Genomic DNA, 21,422 nt, shown 5'->3' with positions numbered 1-21,422 from the left:
CTTTTCTTACACAATATACTTAATTCCCCACAGCGTCAGGCCCCTCAGTAAGTCAGGTGTGTTATTGTGTGTCTGCAGACCCTTCTCAGTGATGCTGATGCGTTGGCTTCACCTCCCAAAGTGCACCAGTGTTTTCTGCCCAAAGTACAGACAGAACAGAGGACCGACCAACACCTACAGGTACTTTGACCTCTAAAAGCCTTGGGGTACTCTGACCTCATGCAGCTGCCTTCACTTCTGACCCTTTGTTTTTAGAGATCTCCAGGATTCCCCATAGATCAGGTGATTGCCTCTACTTGTGCTCCTCAGCACCTCATCACTACTCCCTCAGAACCCTCCTTCATGGACAGACTGAATGCTGTAGAGGAGGAGCTGGACTGCAGCCCCGCCTACACCTATAACCAGGTAACTTGTTACACCTACAACCAGGTAACCTGCCCTATGTGTCTGTTCTCACTGAACACCTGTCTGTCTCTCTTAGGGCGCTGCTGACAGTGGTGCTGATGAAGACTGTCTGGCCTATCGGACCCGTTCCAAACTTCCCCTGGTTAACGTTCCTCTGGGTCAGCTGGAGGCTGAGCTTTTGGCCCCTGACATCACTGCAGACATGTATGATCAAAGCACTGCCCAGCAGGATGAAGATCGTCACTGGACAGAGTGGCTACAGGGGCTCATGGCCCCCGACAATGAAGGTCTGAATTTACAAATTAAGTGCCTGGAAATTTTTGAATTGAATTTGTATCACACACATATATTTAGATAATTTTAATGGATTATTACCAGCAATGAGATTGTTTTTCTGTTTTCTTTTTAGGTTGGTTGTTCAGAGTGTCATATTGCACATATGCTAAACTCTATAACCAACTTCTTATCTGACTGACCTTCTTTTCAAACAGCTTGCAATAAGTATAAGCTCAGACTTAAAAGTTTCTTTTCAGACACCTTTAGTTTCATAAATGGAGAAAAACCGCTTTTACTGTCTTCCAGCAAATGTAAAGTCACTCTGTATAAACAGAACAAGCGGAAGGAAAAAATAAGTTCCCTCAGAGAGTAATGAAGGTTTTTAAAAATTTGAATCTATCATTATTAATTCAATTCAATTCAATTCAATTTTATTTGTAGAGCGCTTTTTACAATTGACATTGTCACAAAGCAGCTTTACACAACCAAAGAACAGTACATGAACAGTGAATGTGTAAGAATCATAATAATCAGATTTTCCCTGATGAGCAAGCCGAGGGCGACAGTGGCAAGGAAAAACTCCCTGAGAAGGCAACAGGAAGAAACCTTGAGAGGAACCAGACTCAACAGGGAACCCATCCTCATATGGGTGATTACATGCTGTGTAGGCAGCAGGCAGTCCAGTATAACAGTTAATGTCTTTTAAGTTAATATGGAGTCCAGTTAGTTATTGCAGGCAGACTTGTTCCATTCCTTGACTATCGAGCGTTGAGTCGAGACCTCCAAGAAACAGCTTCCGACGTCCGCCGAGGCCAGGACCGACATCATAGTAGCTTGTGACCAATCCAGTCTCCAAACGCATCCCAAAGGGCAAACGGTGGATCCAGGCGACGAGATCTCCAGCCAGAAGTTGGGCATCAGGACGAGTCAGACAGGTCCAGAGGGCAAAGGGTGGAATGACGTGTAGCTCGACATGGAGACAGGAAGAGGGAAAAGAGAGAGGGAGAGGGAAAGAGAGAGAAGAGGAGAGATGGCAGTTAGTTGTATTCACAGTCAGATAAAGTTTGAGGTGAATGTATATTTAGTGTAGTGCAGCAGGGACTCCGGCAGGACTAATTATGACAGCCTAACTAAAAGGGTGGGTTCAGAAGAAAACACAGACATGAGGGCGCACTGGGATGTAGAGCAACCGAACACTTCACCATCAACAAACCTGAGTGATCAGTGAGAGTTGGGAAGACAGCATCTAAACATACCAGTTCACCATAATGCTCTACGTCCATGAGTCCTTCCCAAATCTATTTACTCAAATGCTTGACTAAATAGGTAGGTTTTCAGCCTAGACTTAAACACTGAGACTGTGTCTGAGTCCCGAACGCTATTTGGAAGGCTATTCCATAACTTTGGGGCTTTGTAAGAAAAAGCTCTGCCCCCAGCTGTAGTTTTTAGGATACGAGGCACTGACAGGTAGCCAGCATCCTCTGATCGAAGCAGGCGTGGTGGATCATAAGACACTAGCAATTCCCTTAGATACTGTGGCGCAAGACCATTTAATGCTTTAAATGTCAAAAGTAGTATTTTAAAATCAATGCGAAATTTCACGGGGAGCCAATGAAGTGTAGATAAGATAGGCGAGATGTGATCGTATCTTCTGGTTCTAGTGAGGACTCTCGCTGCTGCATTCTGAACTAACTGAAGCTTGTTTATGCACCTGATTGAACAGCCAGACAGTAAGGCATTACAGTAGTCCAACCTAGAGGTGATGAAAGCATGGACAAATTTTTCTGCATCATTTAGTGACAAAATATTCCTTATCTTGGCAATATTTCTGAGGTGAAAGAAAGCTGTCCTGGTGATATTATCTACATGAGCTTCAAATGAAAGACTGGAATCTAGAATCACACCAAGGTCTTTTACTGTTGCACTAGATGTAACAGAAAGAAAGAATTATTACAGGTGGAATGTGTCACTTACAGTTACTGACACACTGATGTGTTGTTGCTTACGACCTGGTTAATTAATTTAAGCGCTCTGCTTAATTAAATACTAGATTTTTCTATTCACAGACCAAAGTCATAATGTATATTCATCAACAATGATACTTTACCTTCCCAATGGCTTTTACCTCTTCCCATCATACCCAGAGGTTGTTGAGGTAGAAGTGTCAAGATTGATTTGTCTATTGCTGTCTAAACACACCATTGAAAGTGCTTGCCCCTTGTACTTAGCTCAGTAACAGAGCAGCAGTCGCGTGAGCTAAGAAGCGAATAAAAGTCAGTGGTAATTGTGAGAACACAGGAATGAATCAGAAATGGTTTCACAGCAGTTACATTCTAAACCTCCAATGAAGAGCCACAGCTTCACCCAACACTGCGAGAAAAGTGTGTGTGTGTGTGTGTGTGTGTGTGTGTGTGTGTGTGTGTGTGTGTGTGTGTGTGTGTGTGTCCTGCAATCAAACAGACAAGACACACTGATCTAAAACTACATTAAAAAAAAAAATATATATATATACTATAAAAATAATACTGCCCAACCGTAGTGATTAACTTTGCTAAAACGATGTGGGGCTTTAGTTTTTGTAGTTTTCATTGGTTAAATGGCATCATTTAACCAATGACCGACTAGGTGCTGTCCAGCAAATGATGTGGGCTACGTAGACAACTGGAAAACCCTCTTTTATCTGCCCATTTTTAATATTTGAATTTACTGTACTGAACTTTACTTTACCTAAGAAAAAAAATCCACTACCATAGATGTTTATCTGAAAACAGTTTCAAATACTATATGTAATCTCTTTGTTTATACTTCGTATTTTAGTGTCATGTAAACTGACGGTCATGCAAAGCAGTTTGCATTATTGCCCATTTACAAAGCTTAGATTATAAAACAACAGGATCATACCGACTCATGTCACGACTGTAGAAATTTCTTTGTCAATACAATTGATTAATACAGTGACTTCATACATTTTTAGCATTATTAGAGCAGTAGTTCGTAGCATGGGTAAATTTAACTCTTAGTGGTTTCAATTTTAATGTACAAAACAATTCTCCCCGCCCTGAAACCTTTGAACAGTAGTGTACGTGCTTTCAGTTACAGGAAGATAAATTTCATCAGTCACGTTTTCCGCCCTCTATGTCAACTGGTGGTTATTTGAGAAACCAAACAGCAGATTGATTGATTGATTGATTGATTGATTGAACTAGAAAGTTCTTTTCTAAAAGTTCCTGATTTCAGCTCATACAGGAAGTCTGGGTCTGTTTTGTTTTGTCAGAGGAAGCTGATGATGATGATGACCCAGAGTACAACTTCTTGGACGACCTGGATGAACCTGACCAGGAGGACTACAGAACGGACAGAGCTGTTCAGATCACCAGTAGGTATTTTGTATTGGATGTCTCTTGGTGAAGGCCTGGCGAAGGGATATCACTCGTTACTATTGTTGTGTTTGCATTAGTGTTAACTATTCTTCATTTTCAGAGAAGGAAGTCAACGAGCTGCTGGAGGAACTCTTTGATACTGTGAGTTAAGTTTTGCTAATTTGCTTATTCTAGAATCAGTACTTGGATGAATGTTTGATGGGCCAGCAGAATCTAGAGGAAGAAACAGCCAAAGGAGGGAACATATCTAACATGTTGGAAAACACCATCCTTCCATTCAGTCTCTCATTCCTGGCTTTAATAGGCAGTAGTAGATCAGTTAGTAGAGCAGTTGTCTATGAACCCCAGGGTTGGCTGGCCACATTTACGTGTAGTCCTTAGACAAGTCACAGAAACCACCATAATTGTGCTGTCATCGATGGGCAGCTGTTTATGAATTTATTGAGAGGTATTTCATTACTTCCTAATGAAGTAGAGCTGTCAATCAGTTAAAAATGTAATTAATCAGTCACAGTCTGTGATTAATCATAATTAATCACTTTTTTACAATACCTGTATTTGATTGTGGTTTGTGCTCCAGTAAGGGCAACAAACCATTAAGAACCCAGACCCAATTTTACTTAAAGGACAATTTTGTGGGGTATGAAACTAATCAAATGGACCATGTGGATTACATTTCCTAAAGATTTAATCATATGATTAATTTATGTTAAAATATACTTTCTGCTATTCCCTTTCAGGGGTCATCTGCCTCCACTTAACCCTTTCCTCCCTACATCCTCTTCTCTCACACCAACTAACTTCATCTCAACATCTTCTGCTGCCTCCAGCTCTGCCTCCTGTCTTTTCTTCAGTGCCACTGTCTCTAAGCAGTACTGCATTGCTGGTCTCTCCCCCGTCTTGAACATCTTTCCTTTCATTCTCACTGATCATGTTTTATTACACAACTTTCCTGACACTTTTCTTCCATCCTGCTTGCACACGCCTCTTCACTTCTTTTCCACACTCTCCGTTGCTCTGACCTGTTGACCCTAAGTACTTAAAGCACCTTCTTTACCTCTGCTCCCCGTAACCTGGCTGCCTTTCATTCACACATGTATTCTGTTCTGCTGTGTCTAACCAGTCCAGGACATTGTGACTGAGTTCATGGACTAAATAATTGAAAGGCTTTCCATGTGACACTGACGTCTGTTCACTGTGCAGCTCCACGAGGTGGAGGACGTGGCAGCTGAGGAGGAAGAAGAGGAGATCCCTCCAAAGATTGGACCCAAATTCAATGTCCCACAGGCTTTACGGTAATGCCAACTGGATTTCAGACTTAAAGATGGCATCAATTCATGTCATGGCATCTGGGTTTTACAAACATCTGTACAGACCAGAGAACATGAGCGGAGTTGAGAGAATTTGCACTCTTGGCACATACAGTGGCAAGAAAAAGTATGTGAATGGAATATCATGGTTTTCTACATTAATTTGTCATAAATTGGGATCTGATCTACCATACAAACCTCATAGTGGTTGTGGAAAAAGCCTCCAAAAAGCTAATTGAGTCAGGTGTTACATTTACATATGGTCATTTAGCAGACGCCTTTATCCAAAGCAACTTACAAGTGAGGAACAAGGCAAGCAAACAAAATCTCAAGTCATGGAGAAAAAACATCAAAGCAAGGTGCTATCAAAAAAGTGTTTCTGTATCAAGAAATGTGAGTAAAAAGAGCAGTGTTTTTTTTTTTTTTGGATTTTTTTTTAAGTGCAAAGGAAGATGCGGAAGAGTTCTGTTTTCAGCAGTTTTTTAAATATTGCAAGTGAGGTGGCTGAGCATGCAGAGTTAGGTAGCTCATTCCACCATCGTGGGATCACTGAACTGAAGAGTTTTCCTTGGTGTCAACTGTGTGGTGCTGGTACCACCTTGATCTTTGCAGCCACAGGAAGCCAATGCAAAGATATGAAGAGCGGTGTGACATGAGACCTTTTTGGTTGATTGAAAATGAGGCGTGCTGCTGCAGTTTGGATCATCTGTAAGGGTTTGGTCGTGGATGCCGGTAAACCCATCAGCAGTGCATTGCAGTAGTCAAGACGAGATATGATCAACGCCCGTACAATGAGTTGGGTCGTGTACTCCGTCAGGTAGGGTCTGATCTTGGTGTTGCCATACCTGGTAGAAAAATTTGGACCAGAGCTCCTTTGACTGACAAATAGCAACTTTTTCAGTTTGCCTCGCACAAGAATACGCTTATTTGAGCCATGCCTCGCCAAAATAAGCTTTCAGAGGATCTACAATCAAGAACTGTTGCCTTTTATAAAGTTGGAAAGGTTTTCAAAGTGATGTCAAAGAATTTAGAAACTCACCAGTTAGGCAGTTAGTTACAGTTAGTAAGCAGTCATTAATTGCATAGGTTCACATATTATTCCCACTATCACTATAAAGTTTCTATTGTTGTTGTCAAGAAAGAAATTACACTTTCGCCACAGTATGTATTCAGACAAACTAGGACATATATTTATACAGTGATGTGGGTCCTCCTGTTGGGACGGAGCAGCAGAGAAGTGCTGTGACTGTTTGGGTTAGGAGGAAGATAAATTGCCCCTGCTGCTGCTGCTTCTTCAAACAAAACACATGAAGAAGAAACAAGCTCAGGGGACACATCCTGTTTCTTTTACAACTGTCATAATTAAAACTGTTTGGCTCATAAAGGCTTAAGAAACCAATCTGTGGTTTATGCTCAGGTCAACCAAAAGTCTGTGAGAATGGCAAACAGCATTTTAGGTGTGGTCCGCAGGTTAATGTATCATTGTTCATAATTTGGCAAAACAGAATCCAAACAACATTGAAAGTATTCAGGTTGTCTGCTGATCAAAAAAATGTTTTTAAAAGCCTTTTTAAGACGATTTAGATCCTACAAAGTGCAGAAACCCTGGAACTGACCTTATCAACACAGCAGTCAGCAGGGACATCTTTCCACTGGCTCACTGAATCAGAAACTGCAGCTATTGGAATATTAAGGAGAACTATTATGTAACTGACAGACTCCTTATCTTCACTGTGTAAAAATCTTCTCAAATAAAAGAAGCAACAATCAGCATTTTGCTTTTAGTGAAATAGTAGTAGTAGAAGTAGTACTAGTAATTTGACCAACTTACAGAGCTCAGATTAATTACATTAATCTGCTTATCTCATCCAAAATAAGGACTAATAAGCACCCCACTAAGGTCATTCTTATATCAGGATGGGTGAGGAAGAAATTCTGCTTCTGGATTTGTTCAGGAGCAGTTTACTTTCTCCTTTTGTGTAGGTTTGAGGCACCGTTAGCTGGGATGCTAAAAGAGCGACGGCAAACGGTGAGGAAACGGTACGAAGCTCTGCAGCAGAGGAGAGCCCTGCAGGACACAAGCAACCATCATCATGACGGCATGAACTTGAAACGCCCTACACCCAGCCCAGATCCCAACACCATCACCCGTATTTTAGTGGTGCCAGGCCAGGCATGCCCCACCCTTTACCTGGACTACACTCAGAAACTTCAGCTGCAGCAGCAGATACAGCAGGTATGTTACATGGCTGTTTCAGGAATGTTAGAAGTACAGGTTGTAAGAAGAACAGAACTGTACCTGAAGACTTTAGACCGAAGGTGACTGATTATTCCTGTCTGTGTCTCAGCATGTGCAGCTACTGACTCAGGTTTACCTACTGAGTCGACGCATCGATGCCCTGAACCACGAAGCTGGCATCACAAAACAATACCTGGTAAGTAGATAACGGCTCAAAAAACTGTCCAGGGCCCCAGTCTTAACAACAAATTAAGAGTCTTTATTGTCACTATACGAAGTACAGTATAATTAGAGCAATTATGATGATGCAGTCACAGAAAAACATAGTACTGTAGCTGTGAGTGTGGAGGAATTTTTTGCCCATTCTTCCTGCAGAACTGCTTTAGCTCTGTCATATTCTTTGGACGTCTCGTGTGGCTTTTTTCAAGTCGTTCCATAGCATCTCTATTGGGTTGAGGTCTGGGCTCTAACTTGGCCACTCCATTCCATCCCATTCTCATCCGCTTATCCGGGACCGGGTCGCGGGGGGAGCAGCTTAAGCAGAGATGCCCAGACTTCCCTCTCCCTAGACACCTCCTCCAGCTCTTCCGGGGGGACACCGAGGCGTTCCCAGGCCAGCCGAGAGACATAGTCCCTCCAACGTGTCCTGGGTCTTCCCCGGGGCCTCCTCCCGGTGGGACAGGACCGGAAAACCTCCCCTACGAGGCGTCCCGGGGGCATCCGAAACAGATGCCCAAGCCACCTCAACTGGACCCTCTCGATGCAGAGGAGAAGCGGCTCTACTCCGAGCTCCTCCCGGGTGACTGAGCTCCTCACCCTATCTCTAAGGGTGCGCCCAGCCACTCTACGGAGGAAACTCATTTCGGCCGCTTGTATCCGCGACCTTGTCCTTTCGGTCATGACCTAAAGCTCATGACCATAGGTGAGGGTAGGAACGTAGACTGACCGGTAAATCGAGAGCTTTGCCTTTCGGCTCAGCTCCTTTTTCACCACGACGGACCGGTACACCGACCGCATTACTACTGCCGATGCACCAATCCATCTGTCAATCTCACGCTCCCTTTTACCCTCACTCGTGAACAAGACCCCAAGATACTTAACCTCCTCCACTTGAGGGAGGATCTCCCCCCCAACCTGGAGTGTGCAAGCCACCTTTTTCCGGTTGAGAACCATGGCTTCGGACTTGGAGGTGCTGATTCTCATCCCAGCCCCTTCACACTCGGCTGCAAACCGCCCCAGTGCCTGCTGGAGGTCCCGGTCTGATGAGGCGAACAGGACAACATTCAATTCAATTCAATTCAATTCAATTCAATTCAATTCAATTTTATTTGTATAGCGCCAATTTACAACAGAAGTTATCTCAAGGCACTTTACAGTGTAAGGTTTAAGACCTTACAGAAAATATTTATACAAAAAATTATAGAGAAAACCCAACAATCCCATTTGAGCAAGCTTTAGGCAACAGTGGAGAGGAAAAACTCCCTTTAGAGGAAGAAACCTCCAGCAGAACCAGGCTCATAGTGGGCGGCCATCTGCCTCGACCGGTTGGGGTGAGTGGAAAGAGAAGAGAGAAAAGAACAGCAGGCAATAAAGACAACAACAAGCATCAAGAACATTGGGCAGATGAACTGGATTCTGGAGATGTACAGCTCCAGGCCGAGGATACCTGCAGAAAAGTACAGAGAGAGGGAGACAGAGAGGAGGAAACACAACTAAAAGAGAGAGAAGACACAAAGTTAATGACATGCAATGGTGGCATTTGCATTGATACAGGAGAAAGGAGAGAGGAGAGGAGCAGAATAACCTATATCAGCAGAACTAAGAGATCGTTCAGAGTCACCTGATCCATCTCTAACTATAAGCTTTATAAAAAAGGAAAGTTTTAAGTCTAGTCTTAAATGTAGAGACGGTGTCTGCCTCCCGAACCTGAACTGGGAGCTGGTTCCACAGGAGAGGGGCTTGGTAGCTAAAGGCTCTGCCTCCCATTCTACATTTGGAAACTCTAGGAACCACAAGTAAACCTGCAGTCTGAGAACGGAGAGTTCTGCTTGGAAGATAAGGAACTATGAGGTCTTTAAGATAAGATGGAGCCTGATTATTAAGGGATTTATAAGTTAGGAGAAGAATTTAAAATTCAATTCTGGATTTAACAGGGAGCGAATGGAGAGAAGCTAACGTTGGAGAAATATGATCTCTCTTGCTAATTCCAGTCAGAACTCTGGCTGCAGCATTTTGGATTAACTGGAGGCTCTTTAATGAGTTATTGGGACATCCCATTAATAAGGAATTACAATAGTCCAGTCTGGAAGTAACAAATGCATGGACTAGTTTTTCAGCATCACTTTGGGACAGGATGCTCCTAATTTTAGCAATGTTTCTTAGGTGAAAAAAGGCAGTTCTAGAGATTTCTTTGATGTATGAAGTGAAGGAGATATCCTGATCAAAGATAACTCCGAGGTTTCTTACAGTATTACTTGAGGCCAGAACTAAGTCATCAATGGTGAGAATGTGTTTAGACATAGTGTCTCTGAGATTTTTAGGCCCAAACAGTATAACCTCTGTCTTGTCCGGATTTAGGAGAAGGAAATTGGAGGACATCCAGGTCTTTATGTCTTTTAAGCATTCCTGAAGTTTGACTAATTGATTAGTTTCTCCTGGTTTCATAGATAAATATAGCTGGGTATCATCTGCATAACAATGGAAATTTATAGAGTGTTTCCTAATAATATTGCCTAAAGGGGACATATATAAAGTGAAAAGAATCGGTCCAAGCACAGATCCCTGTGGAACTCCATAGCTGACTTTGCTGTGCATGGAAGACTCATCATTAACGTGTACAAACTGAAATCTATCCGATAGATACGATTTAAACCACTCTAGTGCTGTTCCTTTGATTCCAATGACATGTTCCAGTCTGTGTAATAAAATGTTGTGATCTATAGTGTCGAATGCAGCACTAAGATCTAACATGACGAGTATAGAGAGTAGTCCATTGTCTGATGCTAGTAGAAGATCATTAGTGACCTTTACCAGTGCTGTTTCTGTACTATGATGTACTCTAAATCCTGACTGGAAATCTTCATACAAGTTATTGCTACGCAGGTCGTCGTACAATTGCTTAGAAACTATCTTTTCAAGGATTTTAGAGATAAAGGGCAGATTGGATATTGGTCTATAATTCGCTAAGACCCCTGAGTCCAGAGTAGGCTTTTTGAGTAGGGGCTTGACTACAGCAACCTTAAAAGCCTGTGGTACGTAGCCTATTTGTAAAGACAGATTGATCTGATCTAATATGGGCGCGCTGATCAAAGGTAAGACATCCTTGAGGAGTCTAGTCGGGATGGGATCTAAGAGACATGTTGATGGTTTAGAGGAATTAATTACTGAAATTAATTCAGAATGATCTACGGGGAGGAAGCAGTCTAAGTACGAGCGTGGATCTAGAGTTGTTATACAATCCATGCTATATGCAGGGATGATCTGATCAATTTTTTCTCTAATAGTTATGATTTTATTTGTAAAGAAATTCATGAAGTCATTGCTGCTGAGAGTTGAGGGAATACTAGGGTCAACCGAGCTATGACTCTTTGTCAGCCTGGCTACAGTGCTGAAAAGAAACCTATTTGCCTCTATTAATGAGGAGTAATATGAAGTTCTAGCTTTACGCAGGGCTTTTTTATATATTATTAAACTATCTTTCCAGGCTAGGCAATATTCATCTAAATTGGTGGAACGCCACCTCCTTTCCAACTTACGTGATTTCTGCTTTAAGCTACGGATTTGTGAATTTTACCATGGAGCTAACTTCCTCTGACTCACTAGTTTCTTTTTCAGAGGAGCAACAGTATCAAGTATTGTTCCAAGTGAAGCACCAGTACTATTAACAAGATAGTCCACTTGTGCTGGAGTAACATTGAAATAACTGCCTTCCTCTGTGTTGGTACATGGCTCTGAAATAAAAGATGGAATCAGTTTCTTAAATTTGTCAACAGCATTTTCACATAAACATCTACTGTAGTGAATCTTATCTGTAGGTTTAGTAAAGTCTTTGTAATTCAAATGTAATTAAGAAATGGTCAGATAAAAGAGGGTTTTAGGGAAAAACTATTAACTGATCAACTTCCACACCGTATGTCAGAATAAGATCAAGGGTGTGATTAAAACAGTGAGTGGGTTTATTTACATTTAGAGTCTAATAGTGAATTAAATACAGTGTTGAGACAGTTATCATCAACATCTACATGGATATTAAAGTCACCCACTATAATGACTTTATCTGCACTAAGAACTAAATCAGATAGAAACTCTGAGAATTCAGTTAAAAACTCAGAGTAAGGGACAGGAGGACGGTACACAATAACAAACAGGACTGGTTTTTGATTTTTCCAGTTAGGATCAGAGAGGCTAAGAGTGAGGCTCTCAAATGAATTAAAACTATGTTTAGGTCTGGGGTTGATTAACAAACTTGAGTGGAAGATTGCTGCTACTCCTCCACCCCGACCTGTGTTTCTAGGAACATGATAATTAACATGTTTTGAGGAGGTTGACTCATTCAGAGAGACGTATGCATCCTGCTGCAGCCAGGTTTCAGTAAGACAGAATAAGTCTATTTGATGGTCAATTATCAAATCATTTACTAAGAGGGATTTAGACGGGAGAGATCTGATATTTAAAAGTCCACATTTGATTGTTTTCTTGTTATTTTGTTCTAAGAGAGGAGTCGTCTTTATTTTTATTAGGTTTTTATGAATAACTCCTCTTGTGTTAGTTTTAGATATAAATAATTTAGGTACTCGGGGAGCAGACACTGTCTCTATGGGGTTATGGTAGTTTTGGGGGGGTGACGGCTGTAAGGAAGCTGCAGAGAGGTGTGTAAGACTGCGTCTCTGCGTCCTGGGCTCCACTCTGACATGTCAGGGTTTAGGTCGTCTAATAAACTCTGCCATATTCCTAGAGAGTTGAGACGCACCATCTAAAGTGGGATGGATGCCGTCTCTTCTAATCAGCCCAGGTTTTCTCCAAAACGTTTTCCAATTGTCTATGTAGCCCACAACATCATCTGCAAAAAGCAGAGATGAAATCCTGTGATTCCCAAACCGGATTCCCTCCGACCCCTGGCTGCGCCTAGAAATCCTGTCCATAATAGTAATGAACAGGATCGGTGACAAAGGGCAGCCCTGTCGGAGTCCAACATGCACCGGGAACAAGTCTGACTTACTACCGGCAATGCGAACCAAGCTCCTACTCCGGTCATACAAGGACCGAATGGCCCTTAACAAAGGGTCCCGAATCCCGTATTCGCCCCCCACAGGATGCCACGAGGGACACGGTCAAACGCCTTCTCCAAGTCCACAAAACACATGTAGACTGGATGGGCGAACTCCCATGAACCCTCGAGCACCCTAGCAAGAGTATGGAGCTGGTCCAGTGTTCCACGGCCAGGATGAAAACCGCATTGTTCCTCCTGGACCCGAGGTTCAACTAGCGGCCTAACTCTCCTCTCCAGCACTCTGGAATAGACTTTCCCAGGGAGGCTGAGGAGTGTGATCCCCCTATAGTTGGAACACACCCTCCGGTCCCCCTTTTTAAAAAGAGGAACCACCACCCCGGTCTGCCAGTCCAGAGGTACTGTCCCTGATCTCCACGCAATGCTGCAAAGGCGTGTCAACCAAGACAGCCCTACAACATCCAGAGACTTAAGGTACTCAGGGCGAATTTCATCCACCCCTGGTGCCTCGGCGACTTCGACCAGGGAAATGGACGAATCAACCTCTGAGTCCCCAGCCTCTGCTTCCTCAACAGAAGGCGTGTCGACGGGGTTGAGGAGATCCTCAAAGTATTCCTTCCACCGTCCTACAACGTCCCCAGTCGAAGTCAGCAACTCCCCACCTCCACTGTAAACAGTGTTGGCAGGAAACTGCTTTCCCCTTCTGAGGCGCCGGACGGTTTGCCAGAATTTCCTTGAGGCAGACCGATAGTCCTCCTCCATGTCCTCGCCGAACTTTTCCCAGGTCCGAGTTTTTGCCTCTGCGACCGCACGGGCTGCGGCACGTTTGGCCTGCCGATACCCATCAGCTGCATCAGGAGTCCCACAGGCCAACCAGGCCTGATAAGATTCCTTCTTCAGCTTGACGGCTTCCCTTACTTCCGGTGTCCACCACCGGGATCGGGGATTGCCGCCACGACAGGCACCAGAGACCCTACATCCACAGCTCCGAACAGCCACATTGACAATGGAGGTGGAAAACATGGTCCACTCGGACTCAATGTCTCCAGGCTCCCTCGGGACCTGATTGTAGCTCTCCCGGAGGTGGGAGTTGAAGACCTCTCTGACAGAGGGTTCCACCAGACGTTCCCAACAGACCCTCACAATACGTTTGGGTCTGCCAGGTCTATCCAGCTCCCTCCTCCGCCATCGGATCCAACTCACCACCAGGTGGTGATCAGTTAACAGCTCAGCCCCTCTCTTCACCCGAGTGTCCAAGACATATGGTCGGAGGTCAGATGACACAACCACAAAGTCGATCATAGACCTCCGACCTAGGGTTGGAGCATAAGGGTGCACTGATGGACACCCTTATGCTTGAACATGGTGTTCGTTATGGACAAGCTGTGACTAGCACAGAAGTCCAATAACAAAACACCACTCGGGTTCAGATCAGGGAGGCCGTTCCTCCCAATCACGCCCCTCCAGGTATCACTGTCATTGCCCACGTGGGCGTTGAAATCCCCCAGTAGGACGACAGAGTCCCCAGTCGGAGCACCTTCCAGTACCCCTTCCAGAGACCCTATGAAAGCTGGGTACTCTGCACTGCTATTTGGCCCATAGGCACAAACAACGGTGAGAGACCTATCCCCTACCCGAAGGCGCAGGGAAACAACTCTCTCGTCCACCGGGGAAAACTCCAACACATGGCAGCTGAGCTGGGGGGCTATAAGCAAGCCCACACCTGCCCGCCGCCTCCAGAGTAGAAGAGAGTCCAACCTCTCTCAAGGAGTTGTGTTCCAGAGCCCAGACTGTGTGTGGAAGTGAGTCCGACTATCTCTAGCCGGTACCGCTCCACCTCCAACACAAGTTCAGGCTCCTTTCCACCCAGTGAGGTGACATTCCATGTCCCAATCGCCAGGTTCCGTGTCCAGGGATTGGGTCGTCGAGGCACCTCCCCACGGCTGCCACCCAATCCACACTGCACCGGCCCCCTATGCTCCTTCCTGCGGGTGGTGGGCCTACAGGAAGTCGGTCCCACGTCGCTCCTTCGGGCTGAGCCCGGCCGGGTCCCGTGAGCAAGATCCCGGCCACCAAGCGCTCGCCTACGTGCCCCAACCCCGGGCCTGGCTCCAGGGTGGGGCCCCGGTGACGCCGCTCCGGGCGACATAACAGTCTTTGATTTCCTTTTCATCATATGGGTTTATGAACTGCTCTTAGTCTGGCCCGTCGCTTAGGACCTGTTTGCCTTGGGAGGCCCTGCCAGGGGCTTAAGCCCCCGGCAACATAGCTCCTAGGGTCATTTGGACACGCAAACCCCTCCACCACAGTAAGGTGGCAGTTCGAGGAGGGGGGCCACTCCAAAAGGCGGATTTTATTTTTCTGAAGCTGACGAACAGACATTCTCACAATGAGAATTATTGATAAACCTGAAGATAGATAAGATAAGATAAAGATAAGATAAGATAAAGCTTTATTGTCATTGTACAGTCACACTTGGTACAACAGTACAACGAAATTGCAAAATTAATTGGATGATGTTTTTATGATCATATGCTGTGACCTTTTTACGTAAGATGTAGTGCTGTGTGTTCGTGGTGTCCTGCCACAGACGCCCTGCTACAGTGGCAAGAAAAAGTATGTGAACGCTTTAGGATTACTTGGAGTTATGAATTGGTCATAAAATGTGCTTCGATCTTCATCTAAGTCACAACAATAGAAAAACACAGTCTGCTTAAAATAATAGTACACAAACATTATGTTTTCATGTTTTTATTGAACATAACATTTAAACATTCACAGTGCAGGTTGGAAAAAGTATGTGAACCCCTAGCCTAATGACTTCTCCAAGAGCTAATTGGAGCCAGGAGTGAGCCAACCTTGAGTCCAATCAGTGTGATGATATTGGATGTGTTGTTGAAAGCTGTCCTGCCCTTTAAAAACACTCACCAGTTTTGGGTTTACTGGTTTCAAGAAGCACTGCCTGATCGCAGAAAAGAGCTCTCAGAAGACCTACGATCAAGAATTGTTGTCTTGCATGAAGCTGGAAAGGGTTACAAAAGTATCTCCAATAGCCTTTATGTTCATGTGTCCACGGTAAGACAGACTGTCTACAAATGGAGAAAGTTCAGCACTGTTGCTACTCTCCCTAGACGTGGTCAAGGATGACTGCAAGAGCACAGCACAGAATGCTGAATGAGGTAAAGAAGCGTCCTAGAGTGTCAGCTAAAGACTTACAGAAATCTCTGGCACATGCTAACTTTTTTGTTGGCACATCTACAATAAGGAAAGCATCAAACAAGAATGGAGTATATGGGAGGACACCACGGAGGAAGCCATTGCTGTCCAAAAAAATATTGCAGCACGTTTGAAGTTTGCAAAAGAGAACCTGGATGTTCCACAGCACTACTGGCAAAATATTCTGTGGACAGGTGAAACCAAATTTGAGTTGTTTGGAAAAAACACACAACACTATGTGTAAAGAAAAAAAGGCACAGCACACCAACATCAAAACTTCATTCCCACTGTAAAACATGGCAGAGGGAGCATCATGGTTTGGGGCTGCTTTGCTGCCTCAGGGCCTGGACGGATTGTTGTCATTGATGGAAAAATTAATTCCAGAGTTTATCAAGACATTTTGCAGGAAAACGTAAGACCATCTGTCCTCCAACTGAAGCTCCACAGAGGATGGGTGATGCAACAGGACAATGATCCAAAGCATACAAGTAATTCAACAAAAGAATGGCTTCAACAGAACAAAATACACCTTCTGGAGTAGGCCGGTCTGAGTCCTGACCTCAACCCAATTGAAATGCTGTGGCATGACCTTAAGAGAGCCATTCACACCAGACATCCCAAGAATATTAATACACTGAAACAGTTTTGTGAAGAGGAGTGGTCCAAAATTGCTCCAGGTCGTTGTGCAGGTCTTATCTGTAACTACAGGAAACGTTTGGTTGAGGTTAATGCTGTCAACCAGTTAAGTTCAAAGGTTAACGTGGAACATACTTTTTCCACCCTGCACTGTGAATGTTTACATGTTATGTACAATAAAAACATGAAAACATATGTTTGTGTACTATTATTTTAAGCAGACTGTGTTTTTCTATTGTTGTGACTTAGATGAAGATCGAAGCACATTTTATGACCAATTCATGCAAAACTCACTGTAGTTCAATGTTTTACCTACTGTAGACTCATGAACACAGATGTTCCACATGGGTCCCAAAGTGTCTCAATTTGTACATCGTTTAACGTTAGACTGAGGAATTTCTAAAGTCTCTGACATCCCTTTGTCCCCTTTCCAGCTTTATGTAAATCAACAATTGTCTAATTCAATTACTTGAAGGGTTTACTCTCCTTTAATTGTTCTCAATAAAGACATGTATATATTGCATATATTTTGTGTTATTATTTTAGGCACAACATATTTGTTAATACTGTTGACTTGGATGAAGATCAGTTAGTGACAAACGAATGCAGAAAACCATAATATTCCACATTCCACATATTTCACATACTTTTTCTTTCCACAGTGAGAGTTGAGGTAATACCTGATTAGATTGTGTAAGATACCCATTCAGACGCTGCTACAGATTCTTGTGTGTACACTTGGCACTGGGGTAGAAACAGTGAGTTGGTCCTTCACTCCCATCATGTACCAGAGGGCAACAGTTCAAACATGTTATTTTCCAGGTGGGAAGGAAGGTCGCTACTCTTCTGCGCAGCATGCAGTCTTACTGAACGTCCTCAAGAAGTACTGTACTGTGCTTGTTTTTTTTTTTTTTTTTTAAACTGCTGCTATGGTATTTGTGGTCCAGGAGAGATCCTCCACAATGATTGTAGTCATTTCGCAGAAGCAAGACACATAATTAATGTTATAGAAAAACAACATACAACAATACAAAAAACTGTGTAAGAATTGGATCGCACAGTGTAAATTTGTTTTGCATATTTGAATTTTTACAAGTCTCTATCGTGTGTGTGTGTGTGTGTGTGTGTGTGTGTGTCTGCAGCTCTGCAGCTTTGTTCTCAAGGTTAGTCAGTGTCTAACAATGTTTCCAACAACTGTTCACCACAGATGATGTTTCATTTTAAATAAAAATAATAATGAAATACTTTACATAAGGCAATGATTTGTGTTTGACAAATTAAACACTTACCTGTTTTTCTGCATTTTTGCTGGTTTTGTAGAGTTGTATTTGGAAATTCTTTAAAGCTGGGGTGAATAAAAAGTTATAAAAAGGACATAAAAATTAGGACATACTGTAGCCAGCGTGAAACCCACTGGTCATGGCTGCCAGTGTCAGTATGTGTTGTAGTTAACAGTCATGACAGCTTGCATTGCATTACTTGTTTGGTCCTGGATCTCTTTACGTATGTACAAAAATCTATAAATCAGTCTATAACAACAACAACACAAACACTTTCCGATCGGTCAGCATCTCTTCCCTTCTCCCCATCCCTACAGGAGGAGCTGCAGCAGTTTTCCTGCCGTAGGGAGGCTGTGTTTCTCCCCAGCACTTTCAGAGTGTGCAACCTCCAGGGGGCACTGGATCTCATACAGGAGGTGGAGCAGCGAGAGGAGCCACCTCCTGCTCTGACTACCTCCAGACGTTGGCTCCCCAGGATGAGTCCTGTTACCAACAGTAAGAACAAACTAAATGTTTTGTCACAGTTTTTCTGTCTGTCAATATCTAGCCCTGGTTCAACAGTGTTTCTGGTTCTGTTCAGGCCATGCTTTCCCTCTACTGCCTGCCGACACCACATGGCTGTTTGCCACTCGACCCATTTTCCTCTACTCAGAACTGCTTCCTGTGTGCAGCCTGGATCCAGCTCTTCACAGACGGCACCAGCGAAGCATTTACACTCCAGGAGAGGACGGGTACATACTGGCCTTTCCATAAAACCTTTATTAGTCATATATTCTGTATGTTGTACTGATTTGTCCAGACAACTCGGTCATCTATGTAGAACCCTTAAAATATATGATTTTTTTTATTCTAAAGGGTTGGGGTCCCAATATGTCTCTATATTCTTTAAATTTGAGTTTATAATAATGTGTTTAGTAACCCTAACCCTAGGAGTATGGAGACATTTTGCGCTTAAGTCGGATGATAATTTAGGATAAGATGGGTTATGAACTAAGTTACCAAAAGCTGGATTACAAATGTTGTCTTAGAGCTTTGGTCTCAAAGACAGACATCCAGATCTGTACAAATAATTCAATGTGAGAGCTTTCAATTGACAACATGTCAACAAGTGTGTAGAAATGCAGCATCGTTTTTTGTGAACTGCAACATGTATTATTTGCATTGGGGTTTTTTTTCCCACAATTTTAAGCAGACTACCAAATTTCTGGTATCCTGCCATCCTAAGTATGAACAGCCTACCGATGTAGACCCACCTTGTTTTTCAACAGAATGTAAAACTAATGCAAGATTAGCTGGTGAGGCTCTCAGTCCATGCTAATTGTTTAGAGGTGTTTCAGAGTGATGCCTCGTAGCTCATATACAATCCCTGGCTACACTCTGCAGCCCTGTATTAAAACATTTTTCTCCACCAACCAATCACTGAATGACCACTTAGCTGTCCTAACAGAATGAGTCACTGTGAACAAGCGCAGTTAAATACTACAATAAATGCCATCTTCGTGTGCGACATCCAGTTAATGTGTATGACAATGTTACCCATATTGCTGCTGTGCAGGTTGATTGTTCTGGGTCTGAAGCACTTCGAGGGGACAGTCCAGTCCGATCAGCTGATCAGTTCCTACCTGCTCCGTAAGAACCGATGGAACTTCAGGAAACACATCAGAGAAATGTGCAGCCAGAGAGCTCCGCCCAACAATGTCATCAAGGTGGGACATCAGCACACACACACACACAGACATTGTTGATGAATCTTATAGCAGCTGTAATCTTAAGCATCTGTAAAGGTATGACAGGTGTGAGTTGGGCCAGGAGAAGCATGGGCAAGAGACAGTGTGTGATGTTTTTTCAGACATTCCTGACAGAGGGATTCATCCCCCCACTGCCACTCGCTTGCAGGAGAGTTTCCCCAGGAGACCAGTGCCCCCCAGTTGACAGAAACCCCTCCAGTATGCCCAACTGGCTCAAGGTCTGACAGTGATCCAAATCCACTTTGAGATAAGGATCCAGATTAGGATCCAGTGTAAAGTCTGAGCACAAACTGTAATATGTATATGTTAAGATATATAAAATATATAAAATAAAATATATAATATATAAAGTTTCTGAAGTGAATATTATAATAAATAACTCATTAATGACTCAGTAACTAACCTATCACTGACCCAATAACTGACCCATTGCTGACTCATTAACTAATTTATCACAGACTCATTAACCTATCACAGACTCATTATTGACCCATCACTGACTCATAACTAGCTAACTAACCTGTCTCTGACCCTTTTCACCTGTAGAACAGTCGTCAAATCATCCAAAGAACCCGACTGGACTCTAGCTGTTACCCACCTTCTCTGCCCCCAGGCTGCACTCTTAGGCTCCACCCCTATTGGTTGAACAAATCACGCCCACCTGCCCCGCCCCACAGACGGCTTTTTACCCTGGCCCACAATGCATCTCTGCTTCCATTGGCCAAAGCCCCAGCAGACGTACATGTGGAGAGACAGGTACAGCCAATCAATTGCCTGTCTCTGCCCCCCCTAGACATTGGGATACATTCCGACACCCCCTCTGTTCCAGCAGCTGTGCCGCTGGTTCCACCTCCCATCTGTGGGACTCTTCCATTAGCTGCTGTTTATTCAGTGCCTGCCCACTGCCAGACTGTTTCTAGGGAACGATCCACTCCTCTCTTACTGCCCCTCCCCTCCCTGTCCAACCTTGACACTACAAATCCCATCTTTCCTTTGGCACCTGCAGCTGCAAAGCCTGGCTGCTTCCTCCTTCAGATGGTGTGGGCTAAGCCCACTGACTCCTTCCAGCAGGCTTTGGGGCTCGAGCCAAATGGACAACTAAGACAGGAACAGGAAGAGGGAGACAAGAATTCCATGAGCCCCTGGCTGAAAGTTGAGGAGAGACAAGGGGAGGATGAGACTTCTGCTTCAACCTCAACACTAAGCCCACAATCATCTTCAGGAGAGAAAGACGAAGAGGAGCAGCAGCAGGTTGAGGTGGAGAAAGGAGAAGATCTGGAGGTGAAAGAGAAGGAGATGGAGAGCGAGAACTTGATTGTTATGGGTGTGGTCAGTTTGAATGGAGGAGAAAGCACTGTTCGAGAAGGAGAACAGGGGACAGAGGGAGGAGGTGGGGGAGCAGGTGGTGAGGAGGAGGAAGAAGATGGTGGAGGAGAGGGGGAGCAGGGAGGGGAGGGGGAGGGGGAGGAGGCAGAGGGACAGAGAGAGGATGGGGGAGAAGAGAGAGAGGACGACGGAGAGAAGGAGAAGGATGACGACCATGATCGGCAGGGCGAGGAGGAGGAAGAAGAGGACTTTGATGACCTTACACAGGATGAAGACGAGGAGGAAGTTATGTCATCAGCATCGGAAGAGTCTGTGTTGTCTGTTCCAGAGTTACAGGTAATAAGGAAATGCAGATAAGCTGTTGTCATGGTTACAGTTT

General features: G+C 43.9%; 1 protein-coding gene across 3 annotated transcripts in view; it reads left to right on the top strand.

The window, feature by feature from the left end:
- Positions 1-21,422, top strand: part of gon4l (gon-4-like (C. elegans)) — a 32,739-nt gene that overhangs the window by 6,082 nt on the left and 5,235 nt on the right. For all 3 annotated transcript variants that reach the window (XM_026370197.1, XM_026370196.1, XM_026370195.1), the window contains exons 8-20: positions 79-180; positions 256-405; positions 482-692; positions 3,956-4,057; positions 4,162-4,202; positions 5,265-5,356; positions 7,355-7,607; positions 7,720-7,806; positions 18,287-18,464; positions 18,550-18,700; positions 19,525-19,675; positions 19,819-19,935; positions 20,264-21,379. In XM_026370197.1, coding sequence (XP_026225982.1) covers positions 79-180; positions 256-405; positions 482-692; positions 3,956-4,057; positions 4,162-4,202; positions 5,265-5,356; positions 7,355-7,607; positions 7,720-7,806; positions 18,287-18,464; positions 18,550-18,700; positions 19,525-19,675; positions 19,819-19,935; positions 20,264-21,379 — 2,751 coding nt within the window. The remainder of the gene's footprint in view (positions 1-78; positions 181-255; positions 406-481; positions 693-3,955; positions 4,058-4,161; positions 4,203-5,264; positions 5,357-7,354; positions 7,608-7,719; positions 7,807-18,286; positions 18,465-18,549; positions 18,701-19,524; positions 19,676-19,818; positions 19,936-20,263; positions 21,380-21,422) is intronic.

The sequence above is a fragment of the Anabas testudineus genome, chromosome 16 (assembly GCF_900324465.2).
Source record: "Anabas testudineus chromosome 16, fAnaTes1.2, whole genome shotgun sequence".
Taxonomy (NCBI): domain Eukaryota; kingdom Metazoa; phylum Chordata; class Actinopteri; order Anabantiformes; family Anabantidae; genus Anabas; species Anabas testudineus.
This window is presented reverse-complemented; position numbering and strand designations above follow the sequence as displayed.